General features: G+C 38.5%; 1 protein-coding gene across 3 annotated transcripts; it reads left to right on the top strand.

Annotated features, from left to right (window-relative positions):
* Positions 1 to 1679: 1679 nt before the first annotated feature.
* Positions 1680 to 15144, top strand: LOC143861144 (uncharacterized). Of its 3 annotated transcripts, none has more exons than XM_077372070.1 (7): positions 1680 to 1794; positions 3573 to 3911; positions 4961 to 5062; positions 5567 to 6325; positions 12513 to 12601; positions 12688 to 13291; positions 13418 to 15144. In XM_077372070.1, exons 2-7 carry the CDS (start codon positions 3726 to 3728, stop codon positions 14969 to 14971), a joined length of 3294 nt encoding a protein of 1097 aa, XP_077228185.1. In that variant the 5' UTR covers positions 1680 to 1794; positions 3573 to 3725; the 3' UTR covers positions 14972 to 15144. The 3 variants fall into 3 exon arrangements, with proteins under 3 accessions (XP_077228185.1, XP_077228184.1, XP_077228186.1); XM_077372069.1 differs by having other exon boundaries at positions 3584 to 3911; XM_077372071.1 differs by having other exon boundaries at positions 3584 to 3911; positions 12513 to 12580.
* The last annotated feature ends 5767 nt before the right edge of the window (positions 15145 to 20911 follow it).

Raw genomic sequence — 20911 nt, forward strand, 5'->3', positions numbered from 1 at the left:
ATGGGTAGTATCTGCTCTTCGAGAAGATTTTGCATGGATGGGGTCTTCTCTTAGAGAAGATTTTTGGTGCATGGCAGGAGAAACAAATTAACCATTTACGTCATGGAATTTATTTTTTTCGAGTAATGCTATGGGAACAGTGAAAGGGTAGAAAACTGAACAAAACAATCATTGCACCGGCGTCTCAAGAGAACAACCTACCATGGTTTCCTTTAGCTTAAACAAGGAAACTCGGTAAAAAGTGAATTTTTTTTTTGTATTAGTGGCACACTTTGATTGTTCAAGCTAGTTATACTCTTGGTTCCAATATCTTTTCCCTTTCTTGTAGGTAAGCTAGGACCGAACTTCAATCTTTGAGGATGTAGACTAAAGTCTTGACTAACTGAGCTAGATTGCCGATATTTACTAGTGCTTTTGCCTGCTCTCTGGCTGCACAATTCCCACCGTTTAATGTGTATTTTGGATGGTTTTGGCGGGTCAGGTCGTTGCAGTACTTGGTTGCATATTTTTGCTTGGACAAAAGCACGGCACGCGGATAAAGATTGCAAACTAATGTGTGGTGCGGGTAGTGTTGGACTTCATTTCAAAACAAGCATGAATCTTGAAAAGGTGGAGGTAGAAAGACCCTTTTAACCTTCCCAAACTCAATCTAAATAATTCTCTTTCCAGTCCCATTTTGTATATTTTATTAGTTCTCGTTGTCTCTTTTGGCTAGCATTTAATACACATCGATTCCCTTCATGACGTGGCCCTCGAATGGAAACCCTACTATTAATAACAATAACGTTATTAGTCATACCGGCAACGTTCATCAACCCGTCGTTGCTAACAAACAAAAACTCTAAATTAAGAACGGCAACGTTATTAAATATACCGCCAATGTTTTTCCCACTCCAACCGTTATATCCTCTGATCGAACCATTGTTAATTAATCGATCGCCCTAGTCAGAAACGGCAACATTATTAAATATACCACCAGCATTTTTTCCACTCGAACCGTTATATCCACTTATCGAATCATCGTTGATTGAAGCGGTCAATCGCGCAATGAGAAACGTCAATATTATTAAATATACCGCCAATGTTTTTACTACTCAAAACATTATGTTCTCTAATTGAACCATAGTTGATTAAGGCGGTCGATCACCCCATACCAGATACCAGGAAGGGCAGCATTATTAAATATACTGCCAAAGTCTTTCCCACTCAAACCTTTATATCCGCTAATAGAACCATCGTTTGTTTATTAAGGTAGTCGAACCCACGTGGCATGCCTTTCACCCACCAAACTAATTGAGCAAAGTTCTTTTGCTAGTAAAGTCTTGGGTTTTAGCACTCTTTTCTCTTCTCTCTACCTACAGGATAATGACACTCCTTACCACACCACTACTCTGCTAAGCTACCACATGCACCCATTAAATTTCTTTAAAAAAAAATTACAGAAACGTTGTGCTTACCTGGAAGAAGAGGGCTGTTTAGGAATAAAGAGAGAAAAAGGAATAAAACAGGAAAACAAAACGTGGGATCGTAGAAAGGGCAGGGCCCACAGCGTCAAATGAAAAAACAGCGCCCTCATTCGGTAGTTCACACCTCGAAATAAACGGCGTCGTAAAATTACTAAAACACCCCTCGCTATTAATATAAGGTTACCTCACGGAACTTGGCATTACACTAAAAAAGCAAAAACCTCACTCACTCAACAAAAGCCCGAGGGTTCCTCCCCATACAATCTCCCTCATTCCCCTCATTTTTTTCCTCCGTAGAATCTCTACCTGCATTTTCCTGCAAAATCAGGTATCTTTACCTTCTATTTCGATGCTTGATTTCTAGGTTTGCTTTTGCTTTTGTTGTTTTCTTTTTATGTGTTTTTTTTGCGAGCAGTTTAGAATCCGAATTGTAAAAACTTGGTTTTTTTTTTCCTTTTGGAACACTCTGATGTGTGTTTTGTGGAATTGCATTTTCTTGAAAAAATGGGGGGAGGGGATGTAAAAAGGAAGCTAGGCATGAAAGTGTGAATCTTGTCTACAATGTATGTATTTTTCATGTTGGTTCTTTTCATTTTTATTTCTCCAGAAATTGGAAGTTGTGATTAGTTCCTGATGTTGTGTTTTTTTTGGGAGATTATTTCATAATACAAACCTTGAATACACATGTGTTCTCGAGTAACTGATGGAGGGCTAACATTTGGATACGTGGATTTTAGAATCTTGGATTTCCTCAAAATTGTTGATGGGAGACGAGAGAAGGAGACCAGTAGTTGTTTCTGATTTCTCGCCCTTTTTCCGTCAGCAACAGAGCAGGAGATTGTCCCATGTATCCAGGTTTTAGAAATCTCAAGATGGGGGAGAGATTTCTAAAACCTAGATTTCTTACTTAAAATCCAAGAAACACTGTCAGGACACCATACAGCGGCTTGATCATGAACCCTCTTTTACACTGTTTTTCAAACTAAAACCTGGATTCTAAAATCCGAGTATCGGGGCTGTTTGGATACACGGATTTTTGAATCTTGGATTTCCTCAAAATTTTAGATGGGAGACGAGAGAAGAAAGAGACCAGCCGTCGTTTTCTGATTTCTCGCCCTTCTGTCCGGGCAAGAGGGTAGGAGATCATCCCATGTATCCAGGATTTAGAAATCTCAGGATGGGGGAGAGATTTCTAAAACCTGGATTTCTTACTTAAAATCCAAGATTCTAAAGAGAAGCGAAACGGATAGTCTCCTTCTTCTTGTCTCCCATCCTGGATTTTGAGGAAATCCAAGATTCTAAAATCAGCGAGATTGAGCAGGGGAAAAGATCTCATATGAGAAGTCTGTTGAGATTGAGCAGCTTCTCTTGGAGTTAGAAAAATGTTCATATTAAAAAAGTAAGCCCTTTCACTTTTTGTTGGGGTAATGAGGGCTTATCCCAATGAAGTACTGAGTAGATATGGCTTTCTTTGTTGTTTTAACTTTTAAGTAGAGTGAGGAAGGAAAAAGGGATGTTCAGAGGGGAAGTCGGGTATTGTGGAATCCCTGACAATTGGTTATAGTTCTGTTGGTTGGTGTTAAGGTGATATCTTAGATTGGTAGATTGGGAATATAGCAATGGTATCTGTCCCATATAAGGTTAGATTCTAGTGCTAGGAAAGTAATGTGGTGTTGCTGCTGCTAAAGAAGTAATGCGTTTTTTTGGAGGCTGTTGACGAAGATGATAGATATACTTGGAAGGATTGTAGTGATGAAATCTGGCAGGGCATGGTCGGGTAAAGTTTCTCTTGTATTATTTGTGGTATAAGGCACGACCATGGATCGATGCAAGAAAAAAAGGGCCCACACTTTGCTGTCGTTGTTTTTGTTCAGATTTTGGCTCAGGGTATGCCTTGGCCAGTCTTCTTTGATATTACGTAATGGGCAGTCTTCTTTGATATTACGTAATGGCAGGAGGGACTCCTGGTCCCCAATGTAATTACTTTAGTATCAATGAAAATATATCATCTTTCAAAAAAAAATCTGCGTATCCAAACAGGCTCTTAGTATTCTTGCAAGAGCCTGGATTGCTTAATTTGTTGAGTCACTTCTAACTTGTGTATAGTGAACTTCCAGTTTTGTAGGCATTTGTTGAGCCTGTTTGGATCCGGTCAGATTGTAGGCATTCACGGATATTCATGCTTGCTTTTCTCTTGGGCTGCTGTAAGGTTCGAGGGGTCAGGATTGGGAGAAAAAGAAACCATATCTGGAGGCAGAAATGATAAGCAACAAGGTTGTTCTGACGTACAAGCGAAAGAGACTCTCTTCTCAGTTTGAAATTCCTCAAGGGATCAAAGGCGCTAGCACTTCTTGTGACTCTCCAAGGAGTACTCCAACGATAATTACTCAGAAGGATGACTCAAAGACAAGGCATTTGACAGCAAAGCAGAAAAGCGATGATGAGGTGATCATATTAAACTTCCCACTGTATATGAAATATTTAGGGTGATAAGAATGATGTGCACCTTGATCTTTTTGTTCATCTTGGGTTCTTGGTGGGGCCAATAAACTCCTAAATTTGTTGCTAACATATTTGTTATAAAATGCCAGTCTATTATGGTAATGAGTATGTGTAAGTTTATTTTCTGTTTACTGGTGTGCATGCTGAAATTGTTATGTTGGAGGATGTCTTAGTAAATAAACGTCTATAGGTTTCAAGTCTGTAACTACTAATATGAGATTGTTTAGCCCATTTCAAAAAAAAAAAAAAGGGAAGAGATTGTTTAGTGTACTTTCTGAACTGATGAATGTGATTTTATGTGTTCAATATATGTTAGAATCATTGCAGATTTTCTTATGCTTTCTGTCATATTGATGAACATGTGTCCCAGAGATGGGAGACAATTGCATTACTAAATTCTGTAAGTTGCAATCATCACACAGGTACTCCTAGTATATGTTATTTCTTTTGGTTAGTGCTTCTGATGAGAAACTTCGTAAAAAGTTAGAGGAAGAAGGGTTGTTTCCCATGATGGCATTGGAGCTTAGGTCCCCCCCCCACCCCCCACCAACCTCTGCTGGATTAAATTTTTTTGAGTAATGTGTAATCTCTCTGCACTTCCAAATAGTGTGGTCCCTCAGGAAGCCAACTGCTCACAGCCTCTGGATTAAGGAGCTGAAAGGCATGTGGCAGAACTAGTATTTTCTTCTTCTGTCCTGTTTAGTATCTTTTCCTTTTCCATCTATGCATATCGTTTGCCCTATTATCAATTAACAAGAAGGAACTCAGATTGAACTGGTGGCAAAAATGCATATGTTGAATTGCAATTTCAAAGCATTGATTAAATGTTTGATCGACTCTTTCATTCTCTGGAGGAATCTAAATGTTCTAAAGATTAGTGTTTCTATGCTTTTTAATCAGAATTTTACACAAATGCTATGATGTCTCTGATCGGCAGTTGCTGGGTTCTTGTTCTTTTTCTCTTTGCTCATATGTTGCTGATTTTATTGCAGCACTATGTTCAATGTGTTATCTGTGATATTGATGGTAACCTGCTGGGCTGTGATAGCTGCCCTCGAACTTATCATCTTCATTGTGTTGATCCACCGCTTCAGGTTTGCATATCACAAAAAGTTACATTAAGATGAATGGTTTTTTTTTTTTTTTGGGCTCACATTTTCTACTCGATCTCGTAGATAACGTTATCTACTCCGTCGGCAGAAACATAGTGGACCCACATTATTTGGATGATCCAAATCATTCATTCGATGGGCCCTGACATAGATAGGGTGTGCCCAAAAACTCATCTCCATAGGATCATCCTAACCCTTTGATTTGTGGTGGTAAAAAATGGACAGATTTGTGGAGGTTTATAACCGTCCATTTTAACCTCCACAAATCGAAGGGTTGGGATGATCCTATGGAGCTGTTTTTTTGGGCACATCCTATCTATGTCAAGGCCCATCAAATGAATGATTTGCATCACCCAAACAATGTGGGCCCCCACTGTATTTTTTGGCCAATGGAGTAGATAACGTATCTACTCGATCGAGCAGAAACATTTTTCCCTTTTTTTTTACAACACTTGGGCTGATGTCATATACTTTATTTGTTTGAAGCATTTTCCTCCTGGGAAATGGCTATGCTCTGTCTGTAGTGAGCATAGTGGTCCTGGAAAGTCTTCGCAACAGAGAGTTCGAGAGCCAAGAACAGCAAGGGCAAAAAAATGCATTGAAGGATCGGAGATGGGACCAAACACACTTCGTTCTCGTAAAGTGTTACTAAAGGTGCATCGTGATAAGAATACTTCCAGTAAGGAAAAAGATATATCCCTTAAAAAAGATGCATCTTCTGAAAAGAATTCGAATTCCATTCAGATAGATGTAGATTCACATTTGAGTTCTGGCACCCCTTGCAAGGTTGCGGACATTAAAAGGAGATCACTTTCTCGATTAATAGAAATGGACACCGCGAACAGATCAAGTTCTGTATGCTTGGATTCATCTATTGAAAAAAACCATGGTCCTGGATATCAGGAGGCTTCTTTATCAAAGACGTTTCCTTCAGAAACTAGTGATTTACCCCATCAAGTTAATTCTAATGTACCATGCAGTGATGTGCTTCCCAATAAGTTCAATAGTCCGTTGATTACATTCAGTCGGAGAGCCAAAAAGAAAGAGCTTGTGAACAGGAGAGCTATTGAAAACAAGACCGAGGAAAGTAAATGTTCAGGAATTGAATGGAGCAACTGTGGAACCGGTGTAAGCGGCTCACGTGAAGGAGCCTCTCGGAAATACAATTCAGAAGGTCCGTCAACAGCTGTAGATCTAATAGAAGGTCAAGAGATGAGCCCGCTGCTTATGCAGAGACAATATAAGGTATTTTCTTATTTCTTTTACCTTAATCAGCAGGCTTTTGCTACTGAAGGCAAGTAACTCTGTGGACCTACTCTCTCCTTTACTGGACACACAGATATATATCTATGACACACACACACACACACTTTTCTGTATATATATATATATATATATATATATATATATATATATATATATATATATATATATTAAATGGTACACATATATAATTTCATCATGATTGTTTTGGCAAACTTCTAGGTGATGATATGTTTGTGGCCAACAGAGGAATCCTATTAGTCTCAATCCTAGAACCTCTCATTGCCCCTTCTGGGTATCAGAAATATCTGGGTTTTGTCGTTCTCAATTTTTAGAATAAGGTTTCTTTTTGTCACTAGAATCTGGAAATGTATCGGCACTATGATCAAGGAAACCATAGGGGTTAATTGCTTTCCAACTTTTACCTTGTGGAATTATGAATTCAATATGCCCATAGGTGGAATGTTCCATGGATTTTTGTAATTTAATAATGTCAGCAATAACGGGATACTGAAATAAAAAATACATAATCCTTTCTAAAACAGCTCCTGATTATGTTTTAGACTGGAATGAGCAGTGGATCCTTTTTTTTTTGTTTCGAAATTTGTGAAAATGCTGTATGTATATATAAAGGGATTTGCTAGCGTCCATCGCAAAAGGCATTTCGTTATTGTATGTTGCATGTGAGAGCACCCACACAGGCTCACTTTTCAGCAGATTCTGTCTTCATTCACGATGTGGTTACTCTCACATGCAACAGACCATCCGCGAAATACCCCCCCACAAAACCCACGCACACACGTCCTATCAAACAAATGCATTGAAACAGATACGGACCTGAATCGGACCTGATCATCTAATTAACTGGTTTGGCTGTATTCAGCTGGTGTAAATGACATAGTTACACTGGAATGATTTGGGACAATTTAGTCAGCTTCAGCTTAGTTACACTGGAATGATTATGTATCTCAAGCAAAAACATAGAAATTGAAAGATAATCAAGCTACAAAAAAAAAAAAAAAAAGCTACGAAATTGTTTTGTAAATCCAGAAGTTATTAATGAGATTGAAGAAGATTGATCAATCATGGAACAGGAACTATGTCTTTTTGCTTTTTACCTGCAGACAGGAAAGCCTGTGTAATGATTTTGGTCTCTCTCAGAGGGTACAATGAGGCTCTTTGTTTCATGGTTTCTTTCAAATGGAAACTTCTTTAATTTTTATTTATTTATTTTGAATAATGAAGCTTTATTGATAGAGAGAGACAAGATGACCCTTGACCGAATTGGCCTTGGGTAATTTTTTAACTTATTTTGAACGATGAAGCTTTATATATATATATATATATATATATATATATATATATATATATATATATATATATATATATATATATCTGTGTGTGTGTGTGTGTGTGTGTGTGAGGAAAGTTTTTCTAGTCGGCCGACTAGAGAAGCTTCTCTAGTCTGCCGACTAAAAAACACAGTGGTCCCACATTATTTGGATAATCCAAAACATTCATTTGATAGGCCCTCGCATAGATAGGGTGTGCCCAAAAAATCAACTGCATAGGATCATCGTAACCCTTTGATTTGTGGAGGTTAAAAATGGACAGATTTGTGGAGTTTATAAGCGTCCATTTTAACCTCCATAAATCGAAGGGTTAGGATGATCCTATGGAGATGATTTTTTAGGCACATCCTATCTATGTTAGGGCCCATCAAATGAATGTTTTGGATCATCAAAACAATGTGGGCTCACTGTGTTTTTAACCCCCACTGTCCATTTTTAACCTCCGCAAATCGAAGGGCTAGGATGATCCTATGGAGCTGATTTTTTGGGCACACCCCATCCATATCAGGGCCCATCAAATGAATGCTTTGGATCATCCAAACAACATGAGACCACTGTGTTTTTGGTCGGCGAACTAGAGAAGGTTCTCTAGTCGGCCGACTAGAGAAACTTTCCTCATATATATAGGAAAAGGTGTGCGTACTCGGTCGAGTAGATAAGCTTATCTACTCGGTCGGGTTAAAAACAGTGGGGGCCCACATTTTTGGGGTGATCCAAACCATTCATTTGAAAGGCCCTTACCTAGATAGGGTGTCCACAAAAAATCAGCCACATAAGATCATCCTAACCCATCCAACAGTGGAGGGAAAAATGGGCAGATTTGTGGACAAGCTGTGTTTGTCTATTTTTCCCCATTTTTCCCTCCACTGTTGCATGGGTTAGGATGATCCTATGAGGCTGATTTTTTGTGGACACCCTATCTAGGTAAGTGCCTTTCAAATGAGTGGTTTGGATCACCCCAAAAATGTGGGCCCCCACTGTTTTTAACCCGACCGAGTAGATAAGCTTATCTACTCGACCGAGTACGCACACCTTTCCCTATATATATATATATATATATATATATATATATATATATATATATGAGGAAAGTGAAGCTATACCGCCGGTGTAGCTAACTTAGCTACACCGCTGGCTTAAAATACAATGGGCCCACATTGTTTTGGTGATCCAAACCATTCATTTGATTGGCCCTCACATAGATAGGGTGTCCACCAAAAATCAGCTCCATAGGATCATCCCAACCCTTCAAACTGTGGAGGCAAAAATGGACAAATTTGTGAAGGTTTTTACACGTTCATTTTTGCCTCCACAAATCGTAGGGTTGGGATGATCCTATGGAGCTGATTTTTGGTGGACACCCTATCTATGTGAGGGCCAATCAAATGAATTCTTTGGATCACCAAAACAATGTGGGCCCATTGTATTTTAAGCCGGCGGTGTAGCTTCACTTTCCTCTCTCTCTCTCTCTCTCTATATATATATATATATATATATATATATATATATATATATATATATATATATATAGAGAGAGAGAGAGAGAGAGAGAGAGAGAAGAAGAAGAAGAAGAAGACCCTCACCCGAGTTGGACAAGAGCCACATTCCAAAAAAAGAGAGAGTCAAGGGATGATGATAAGAAACTTCTGTAATTAGTAGTAAAATAAAATCTTCAATAGTACTGATGAGTTAGGGACTAACCAATACTCAGTCAACATGCTTGCATTAGGCATCTATATGCCGCCAATCTGGAAAATGCCCTAGCACGAACATATATTCACTAAATGCACATTGCTATGGAGCTCTTAATGTAAAACACAACATATTAAAATATCCTCAAACTGTTAAGATATGAAACTTAGGACTAAAACAAAAGATGAACAAATTTGTGCAGGTGAGTACTAGATCTAGATTGAAAACAAGCCGGGGGAAATTTGGATCTTTAAAGTACCCCTTTTATGTAGGCATCATTTCTCAGTGCTAAAAATTATGTAAAAAACTCTTAACCGTGTTGCCCTTAAAATTGACTAACAATATGAAACATGGCAATATTTCTGAGAACTATCCTGAAGAGCTTGCTTCTGATGTCGGTTCATGAATCGTGTTCTCGGAGCTAGAAATTGGCCAATCTCACCTCTAAATTAAGAGAATTTTTCAAAGGGAAGATTTCCAAGGTGTTTCTATGTTAACAAATTTTGCTCTCGTCTTGACAGATTCATATTTCCTCACCAGCTGTTTCACACATGCCTCGCCATATCATTTTGATGTATCAATGAAATTGTGGTGTATCATTAGTGGGTGATGCGGATTGTAGGCCCAATAAGAGGCATATTTGCCCATTAGGATTTAGGACTCTTAGGGATTTATTTCTTTGTTATTTAGTTTCTAGGATATTTATTTACATGCTATTTAGTTTCTAGAATTTTTGTTTCCATGTTTTAGTTTTTAGGAATTTTGTTTTCCATGAAATTTTATTTCCATTGCTTATATATAGGCCTCCTCTGTTAGAGATTAGTAGTTTTGATGATCAATTGAATACAGATATTTCTCCCCCAGACTTCTTCCTTCTCTTCTTCTTTTCTTCCTCCTCTTTCCTCAATTTCTCTTCCCTGGCCTGCATCATATTTGGTATCGGAGCATTCCGTCGCGTCGTGCAAACTTGTGATTGGTTTCAAGTTTCAACCCTCAAGATCGATGCTTCATGTCAAGGGAGTCATCTATTGATAATGAAGAATCATAAAAGCTGTATCAACCAATTCATGAATATAATATTTGATAGTTTAGACAAATCCCGAGTCTCTTAGTGTAGGAAAATTTACAAGCTTGTTTTAAATAATATGAATCAGTTGTCCACTGAATTATTTGTCATACTTAATTGTGGACCACATTTCCATAGAAAGAGAATCAAGGTCTTGTCAAGATGAAAATGCAGCCTTGGCCACTACACATGGCTTGTTTTCCAACACTTAGACAATCCCGAGTCTCTGAGTGTTGGAAAATTTACAAGCTTGTTTTAAATAATATGAATCAGTTATCCACTGAATTATTTTTCATACTTAATTGTGGACCACATTTCCATAGAAAGAGAATCAGGTCTTGTCAAGATGAAAATGCAGCCTTGGCCACTACACATGGCATATAGTTCCATGTCATGATGTCCTTTTCATCCCCACTTACATGTAGCACACTTATATAGTGATTGGATCATTGGACCCTTAATCTGGTGGACATCAGGCCCACCACATGGATGGGCCATGCGCCAAAATCTTGGTGCCTTATCTATCTTATCAATCTGATCAATAGCTTGCAAATGGGCCGTTGATAAAATTTGAGCAAAAAAATAAATACTGTGAACATTCTACAGCCAAATATTTCACAGATAGAATCATCTAATTACCATAGCTTGTGGTCTATGACCCATCCTCAAGACGACAGTTCACCATATTAGTGGCTACGACCGCCATACATTTTTTTGTACGCTAAGAATGGTAACGCATGGAACTCCATCTCACCTGCAAGTGTTAGTAATATCTTTCATTAATAAATACTTACAAATGATAAAAATTAAAAAATACTTACAAATGATACAAACCATATAAGTATAATGATACAAACCATATAAGTATGTCATATTTTAATTTGATACAAAAAGCAGTTGTTACTGTAAGTATGACAGGTCAATGTTCTGCTGATCTCATCGGTAGCATTTCAAAATTTTCTCGTTAGATTGGATTATCGGCCTTCTGCTCTTTATGGATAAGGGATCCCTGTGTAAGGCTTCCTCTTGGAGACTGTATGCCTACTGAAGTGCACTCATGCATGCATTTAGTTTTATTTTTTGCTTCAAGTCCTTTGATATTAAACTTTTTTAATTTAAAAATTGTGGTGCTTTTGTTTATGTTTTTGAATGATGATATTACGAGGATTGGTTTCTTAATGGAGAAGCTGTGACTAGAGAAGATCATGTAATATTTTGTGGTTTTTATACCGAAGCATTTTGAACTTGTTTTTCGTAATGGAAACATTTTGAACTTGTTAGTTTGTAACTAACACTCTTTTTGTTAATGAATGAGAAGGGTTTCATGGAAAGGTTCCACACAGTCTTTTAATATGATAAATCAATGGCTACTTGAAAAATATAAAAAGAAAACACAAAAGATGTATGCTTGCTTCTAAGGACTATGGCTGAAATTGCACCTGGCGCCACCAGAATACATGTGGCACATCTTGGCTTGTGTGACCTGCCCTAGATGGCGCTCTCTGTGGATTGTCCGTGGCTCAACAATCTCACCCATTGGTGAGGTGCCACAAATCTACCCAAGCATATTAACAGTTGTTATTTGTTAACCATTGTTCATATGGCTAGGAAGGCTAGGAATCACCAATGGTTATACAATGGGACCATCCATTGTAGGCCCTGTTTACTGTTTTGGGTCCCACATGCCTAAAATATTCCACATATCAAGGGCGGAGAGCTGAATCCAATTTGAACTTTGCTTTTCTGATTTTGTGTGTGTGTTTGTGATGTTTTCATTTTCTTGTTAATTTCATTATCTCAAATGGATAGTTTGACTTACATAGCATGGATTTAACATCAACAATGGCAAAAAAACATTTAGGTTGTTTGTTGCATCCTTCTCAAAACTACTCTAGTGGAGGCCTTTCTCTTGTATATCTGGGCTTGAAAGCTGATGTGGCCTGCCGGTTCTTTATTTTTAGGTTACTGTGAAACTGATATCTTATCCTATCCGAAATACTCTCTACAAATTGACTTAAGAATTTATCTCACTGATTTATTTATGCAATATGTTGAGCAGATTGACGACAAAGAAGAGGATGGCAATTTTAAATCCACTTCTTCTGGATGTGCCCTTGAAACTAAGAAGTATGCCCTTGGAACTAAGAAGTAAATGTGCATTAACTTAGTTCTCTCTTATGTGCTTTCAGTCTGTTTGCTTATGTAAGTGACATAGCTTTGGTGATTGTAAACAGCGCTGACCATCGTACTGAACAGAACTCTCGGCAGTCCTTATTGGAAGGGTCATCTATGGTTGAATGTGTACCGGAACTGAACCCGGGCCATAGTCTTTCTTCCTTGCATCCCAGACCTAATCACCCTATCAAATGTGTGGACACTTCTCCTTCAACTGATGTAATCAAGAAGCCCTTCTTTGGGGAGGCATCCCAAACAACGATAACTGGTGCAGAAAAGTCTGAAGGAACAGCTAGACTGGATAATATTTCAGAAAATGGGAGTTCCCTGGCCCATCTAGAGCTATCTGTTGCACCTCCTGGTTCTATAGGTCCAAGTAACTTGGTATCTGATCAAAAGGTGAACTCACTGCCTACAAGCAAACCATCTATTGATGCTGTATCTGAAAATTTTTTGGGTTCCCCAAATTCGTCAAGCTCACAACATGCAATTGTGTTGCACGAGGAAACCATTGAAAGAGAAGGATTGCAATTTTCGGAAACCCTAGATGAGACAACAGGAGAAACACCATACCATCAAACACAGAAAGATGAAAAAAGATACTCATCTGTCGAGGAAGATGGTATCTGCTACAAAAAGACATATGGTGGAGTGACTTCCTACGTAAGTCTACGTGTTTCAATGTTGAGTTATTATAATTTTTTACTGGACAAAATTTTCAATAGTTTCAACCCTTCTTTCTTTACAAAATTCCTTTGCTGAAATTTGAGGTTTGCACTCCACATGCAGAGTATTTCAGGAGGCATCCTGAATCAGGTGCCACCGGTATCGTGTATATCACAAGATGCAACCACTTGCTTGGATTTTCAGCGAAGAATTTTTCTGCCCCACTCAAGCTTTGAAAACAATCAATACAAAACAGCAACCAAAACCTCCGTATGCCCTAATTTTTTAGGTCTGTCTCTACCAATGAAGCCTGGTCCCACTATTTGTTCTGTGAAGGACCTTCCACCAAGTATACCATCACTTGACCAGCGACTTGCATGGCAAGATATACTGCTCCCATCTGCCTCACATAAAAACTCATCGTTTCTGAGACACAAGCAGCTGCTTGATAACGTTGTAAACAATGCGGGGATGTTAAAAGGAAGCCAATGCTGTTCATCAGAAAAGTTAGTGGGATTTGCAAATACTTGGTCAGAAGAAGAATTGGATAATCTCTGGATAGGCGTGAGAAGACATGGAAGAGATAACTGGGATGCTATGTTAGGGGACCCAAAATTGCACTTCTCAGAATGGAGGGTTGCAGAAGACCTGTCTATGCGATGGGATGAGGAGCAAGCAAAACTTTTGAATGGACCTATGGTTGAAAGTCGACACAGTAGTTATATTACCGAGCATCGTGAATCACCTAGATTTCAGACCTTGACAACTGAAACTCAGCTTACCCTGGGAGATGTGTATGGTCACAAAGAAGAAAACACTAGAAAGAGGTACCCATTCCATTTGTCGGGTCCATGCTCAGCACCTTCAATGGCAAAAAATGACATGTCAAACATGGATTCTTTGTATCTTATCAACAGCAACCTTAGAAGTTCAGCTTTACAGAAAATGGGTGCCAAACAACAGAAACCTATTAAAGGCCAAAGGCATCCCTTATATTCAGACAGCAAGCAGGTCAGATATGATAGGGGGTTATCAATTTTGCCCCAAAAACCTATTGATAGATCCCCAAGTCATCCACTATGGAGTGGAGAATTGTTTGGCTGTGGGAAGGACAAAGCAACTTCGAATGAATCGGTATCTACTGATGATCTGCCTGCTGGTTTGCCGACAAAGGGTAATCTTCCTCATTGGCTCAGAGAAGTGTTAACTGCCCCTTCACGGCCAACAGAGCCGGAATTACCTCCTGGTATTTCAGCCATTGCACACTCAGTGGGTGTGCTTTATAATGACAAGCCAGTTATTCCACCTTTTTCTGATCTTGGTGTACCACCACCAGTTCCACCGAAAGATCCCCGACCAAGGCCAGGGAGGACAGGCGGGATAACTAGTAAAGTTGGTACTCTAAGGGTGTCTGACTTACCGGCATCTATTGCACATCCTGTGGCTGGTTTTACCAATGTTTCCTGGATGGAAAGTGGACTCAGTCTTATTCCAACTCTGGGTTCAACTTCTACCACTCTAAAACCTGCATCAGAGTTTCGAGTCTCGTATCAGAATAATACTGCTGATTTTTGCCAGTTTTCTTCAGATCCATTTAGACCAAATGACTTGATTGTCATTGATAGTGAGGCATCTTCTGAGGAAACAATATCAGATGATCAAAGTGGTAGGCTTTAATTGTTACCTGAAGCTTTGTAGTTACCTGTGATAGGCATTAGTTCTTACCAGAAGCTTTTCAGTTACCTGTGAGATCAATTTTATAAGTAGCACCTTGCATCTCAAAAAGTTGTATGCAGTTCAGTTCTGTTCCTGTACATTTATATCAATATAAATGTATATTTATTCTCAGAATGGTGTTTCTTTCCAATAGCTTTCCTCTATTGATTTCTTCTCTACACGAGAGTGTTATGTAGATGTAGTTCAAAAAAAAGTTTGTGTCAACCTTTTTATTTTACCATGGGAACGATCTATGGCAAAATATGTTCAACAAAAAGTCCTGTAGGTTGTGGGGGGCATATGTTGCATGTGTTACATATCATGCCTGTGAATGTTAATAGTTGTATGCCTGGATCTTGGAATTAAAATCAAGATGTAGGTATATCTCCACTGCCGCGTTGGCTTGGAACGTTCCTTAAAACTTATCGGTTGAGGTTTCAAGGATTGGTACATGCAATTCAAAAAAAAAAAAAAAACAAAGAAAAGAAAAGGAAAAAGGCTTAAAAAGGGGCTGATAGAAACTCAACTCTCTCCTACAAGTTGGATAACTTTGTCTTAGGCCAGGGAAAAAACCTAATTTACCCATTGGTTTGTGCATGGCAGTTTGTGGGTGTCTTATGTCACAAGATAAATCCGGAATATGATAAAGGGAAGTTTCGAGATCCAGGTTGAGGATGGTGGTCTAATTCAGAGGAGTTCAAACTTTAAGTAGGGCACAAGAAAGTGTCTTTTGAGTGTTGCTGAGGCCACCTTCTGCATCTCAATATGGAGGATCTCATGTGCCTATTAGTGGTTCCTAAAAGATACAGTAATGGCTATCAAACCTTACTAGGCATGTGTTTTAGTCTGTAGAGGTTGCAGCCTTCTCCAAAGAATTTGTTACTCTGCAAGTCTTATAGACCACATTTATACAGATTGCCCTAAGGAAGTAAAAAATAGAGATTGGCCGACCTATTGTATGAAGCGAGAAGACTTGGTTATATTGCTCTTTGAGGACGTTGAGACAGATAATTGTTCAGGGATGAGGTGGAGTTGAAAATGGAAATGGAGAGTTTATATGGGTCATCCTTTGAAGGATATGAGGAGAAAGATAAGGAGCTTCTTAGGTTTATGAAAGAAGGGGGAAGCAAGAAAGCAAAGTGGAGAGTAAACCTGGAAGGAGCCTAGAGATTCTCGTGAGCTGCTTAAATTACGTATCTATAAATAACGTCAACATGGCAGGGCAGAAAAGATTGAAGCAAAGGGTGAATAGAGAAATCTGAAAGTTATCTCCCATAAAACTCCAAAATTGAATGTAAGGGGCTTGGGTGGTGTGAAGGCTGGTGGTTGAGTAGGTATTGCTAGATAAGATTTGATTGGGGTCTTCGTCTGTAGGGAAGACACAGTTTCAAATACTGGCCAATAGATACTGCTTTTCACCTTTTCTGATCATGCTCTACTCTTTTAGCCTATATCACAAGGATTAAGGATCATATTGCCATTTTCTAATAATCTTTACTTGAATCGATACATGAATCAAAGATTGAAGGCAGATCGGTGACTTTGGGGATTTTCTCCGTCAGTAAATGATATAATATTGCTTTGTTTTTTTCTTAGTGGCAACTTAAATAATCAAAAGCATTCATAGTTCAACCATTCAAAAAAAAATAAAAATTCGTAGTTCATTTGTTTGGTGTTTGTTCATGAATTCCTCTTTCGTTCTTTTTTGTTTCTATATTTCCCATATATTGATATATGATCAGTATTGTGTTCATTGTTTGATGCTTCTTAGACAATTTTTTACTAAATCCATGCAGTTACGCATCTATTTTGTTATTTTCTTCTTTTTATTTATTTATTTTTATGTTTTTGTGTTTCTTTTCCATTCTTATCCAATCTTTCAATGTTTATCTGTGAGTTTAGTCCATGTATTTATGGGCCGATATGCCATTTAGTTAGTTTTCCTTTTTACAATTTTTTGGGCAATTTTCATTTGTTTATTTTCTGTGTGTGTGTGTGTATTATGTAGAAAACCAAGAAATAACTTCTCCCTTGTATTGCTTGGACTGACCATCTTGGTCTCTCTGTTTTTTAATGAAATTTGCAACCATTCAAAAAAAAAAAAAAAACAAGGAAAGAAAGAAACAAACAAAATCACACAAAGAACAGGAACACATGATTTACATGGTTTGACAGTGTGCATACATCCACGGGAGAAGAGTTTCACTATTTCGGTTTAGGGGTTACAAAGCTCTCCTTGGCCAAGAAATCACAAAGAAAACCACTCGCCCGAAACCTTAATTTGTGGCTTATATATCAATGCCACTACATCAAGAAAATTACCGAAATACCCTTTACGGCATACCGGCCAGTGGCCAAACTTCTTGCTAGCTCGACTGCTTGACCTGCGTGTGCGCCGTGCACATTACTCAAGAATACAAGACATCTGCACAGCATATTATGTGTATATTTATGCTTAATGTTTTTGGGAAATGATAAATGCGCCCCATTTCATCACTTAGGACACCCATTAGCAGTGTATCAATGACTGCAGAGGGGCTGATGTACTTCATGTCAGAAGGATTCAGCGGATTTGATTGCCACATACACTGCAATTGGTTGTCCCATGTGATGAAAAGGGGCGCATTTATCATTTCCCTTTTTTTCCATTCACAATTTTTATCATATTTTTGTTTTTCCCCGTATTTTCATGTACTTGGTGTTTTCTCAAGACATGTACATTACATTCTTGTTCATCAACTTATACATAGTTCATTCAAGCTGTTCACTTGTTTTTAGAATTCTAGTTCTAGCAGTAAAGAGAAAAATTCGCAAACAAGTAAATAGGAAAATCCTGACATACTCGCTAATGCACTAGAAACGTTATAACATATATTACGATTACTTACACAGAAAAATATTCCAAATAAAATATGCCAAAAGATATTAAAAGTGATATTAAACAAGAATCTATAGGGAAAAATGTGTCAATCTACTTCTGAACCATGTGATAAATAAAAGATATATTTCAGATGTATCAACCAACATGCCTAATTCGTAGAGGTTTGGCCACTGACTGATACGCCATCCAATACCAATATTTTAACCCTTGGAATGCTTGGATACTATGGGTAAATATGAATGCTTCATGTTTGGCAACCACGGAAAAGATTTCATGGAATTTTTCCAACTTGCAGTAAAAGCGTAGCCCAAGTGCCCAACAGGGAAACAATAATACTTGCTTTGTCCAGTATTTTTTTTTCAGATTTATTTTTATGTACACAGAAGAAGATAACATGGGGTTGGGACAAAGGCTTAGTTGAGTATTTTTATGTACGCAGAAGAAGATAACATGGGGTTGAATAACTTGTCCTGCTATTGGACCTTCGAAAGTGTGTTTTCCAGGGAAAAGCTTTTCACTATTGTCAAACATGCTCGTAGGGCTGCTCAAGGAAATTAGATTATGTTGAATCTGGGGTTTTGTATGATTTACACTAGTGGCAGATGGGTCTCAATTGGTGCTGTTGGCAGTGTATGTTCCTAGCAATCTGGTGTCAGGAGATTATTTTGGCAGAAAGCTAGGGAGAAGAGGGGTTGTAATGCTTGGGATCTCCCTTAGTATGGAGGTGATTTAATGTAATTTGCATTTCCCTTGATGGGGGGAGTTAGTCTATAAACTACTAAGTAGATAGGCTTTGCAAAGATTATGGGTAGACACCAGCTTTTGGATCTTCTAAAGGAGCGTGCTTTTTTCACATCGGCGAACTATTAGGTGCATCTGTTATGACACTTTTATTGTCTCATTTCTGGGGATTGTGACTTCAACTTCCCTCAAGTTCTTTAAAAGGGCTTACATCGTCCTTGCTAATTTCTGGTCGTGGTCCTGTGATGCTTGATTTAAAGTGGGATGATGCTTTTGGAAAGTCACTACACATTCGGTGGTGGGAAGTCCTGGAGGGTGTCCTAAAACTGGAAGAGATATATGGGTGCTTTTGGAAAGTATACGGTGCCTCATCTGAAGAATAAAATGATCATCGAATGTGTAGGACTGATGGTCCCAAGTATACGGTGCCTCATCTGAAGAATAAAATGATCATCGAATGTGTAGGACTGATAGTCCCAATACTCCTTTGGTAATTCAGGGTATGCCCTGAATTGCTTGTACAGATGCTATGTGATGTTACTAGGGACTTCTTGTCCCTTTTGTACCTTTCATAGTATCAATAAATATGTCACTTTTCCAAAAAAAAAGTGTGATGATGCTTGATTCTGAGTGGAGGTCTTTAGGAGCTCCAATTTGATTTGAGAATATGTGGTTTGAAGCGAAGACAAGGTAAGGGAAGAGTAAATATGTTGAATATAGATGATATCTATAGTTAAAAAGAGGGGGACAGATACCAAATCTCTCATAGCAGAGCAGGAAGTCTTCTAGTAAATTGTGATAGAACTGACCACCTGTCTGGGATTTGATAAGCACTCTGTTGAATTTTATTGCAATCTTTACACACCTAGGTGGAGGAGCAGACCAGACGGTTAGCATTTGATTAGATATGGTGGAAAGCAAACAAGAGAGTCCAAAATAGAGTTTTTCAAATAGGCAGTGATTGTTCCCTGGTGCCTTGACATGTCCTCTATGGTGTCTTTCCAGTCTTATTAGGACATCATTAAAGGTGATCTTATGGAAGTGTTTCATCAACTGTATGCTTCAGCTTCTAATAAGACCGACCTTAGTTTCACCTGTTTTACATTACATCCTGTGGGTGATGTGATGAGAAGCTTTGTGACTTTAGACCTATTAGTTTGGTGGTACTTTATTTCACAAGGAGGGCCTTCATGTTGCACTTGAATGCTTGATAATGAAAGACTTGTAGCAACTTGTGTCCAATGAACGAACTTTTATAACTTTACATGCCTGGGGATCTTAAAAATGAAACTCATCTGATCTAGAAACTGTTATGATTTAATATTTTTTGCACAGAATTAATGACTCTCGCGTTCTCTAGCTTTGGTTTTTCAGTTTGTAATTTGGCTCTGCTTGCCTCCTCTGGTTGTATGGCTGCAGGCTCCACCCGTCAGCATTCATGTATTTTTCATTATTCTCCTCTTTTCTTTATCTTATGTCCCCATACGTGTATCATCTTTTTGGTCTTTTAGGCCAACAATGTTTGGCAACTTTTTCGTGTTGAGAGGGGTAGGGAGAGTGAGAGGGGTAGGGAGAGCTGAGAGGGCATGAGTGAGGATATGGTGCGAAGTTGCTAAAAAACATGGAAGAGAAAAACCTGGATTGAAAATCGTTTTTCTCTTCCATGTTTTTTAGCCACTTCTCACCCTCTCCCACTACTTGATAAACTAAATACTCCATGGAAAAAAAATCGTGGCCTCTGTGAGAGACTGTTTTTATTGGGTTTGTTTTTTTGTTTCCCACAGTTTTGCAGGGTCTTTTCTCCAGTCTTTTAGTTAGACCTGGAGAAGTATGTCTTTCGGTTTCGGTTTAAGAAACCTAGATATATAAGGTATGTGGTATGCCTCATACACAAGGGAGAGAACACCGGAGGGATCATTTCTCTTGATGTGGGTGATTTTTTATATTGATTGAGAAAAAAAAGAGGCTTTTATGTGCCAGGAAGACATACCTTTGGGTATTCTCTTGGGGTGTGAAAGGGAGAGATTGGGCGACCTTCGGGTTGATAGACGATAAGATTCATGGGTTGTGGGATTGGGTTAATCCCATTGTAATCTTTGTATTGTTTCTTTTCTCATAGTGGAAGATCGGATCTTACCATGTGGAGGCATTGTTGCCAACCTATGCATTTCATTTTCTTGTGTATGTGCTTGCATTTTAATTATTTTTTCAAGAGGAATGGTAGATGCAAGGGCCCTCTTTATGCAAGGCCTGAAGAAGGGCCCTTGAATAGAACCACA

The sequence above is a fragment of the Tasmannia lanceolata genome, unplaced genomic scaffold (assembly GCF_043159265.1).
Source record: "Tasmannia lanceolata isolate RefF3 unplaced genomic scaffold, GAP_Taslan_0.1 ptg000037l, whole genome shotgun sequence".
Taxonomy (NCBI): Eukaryota; Viridiplantae; Streptophyta; class Magnoliopsida; order Canellales; family Winteraceae; genus Tasmannia; species Tasmannia lanceolata.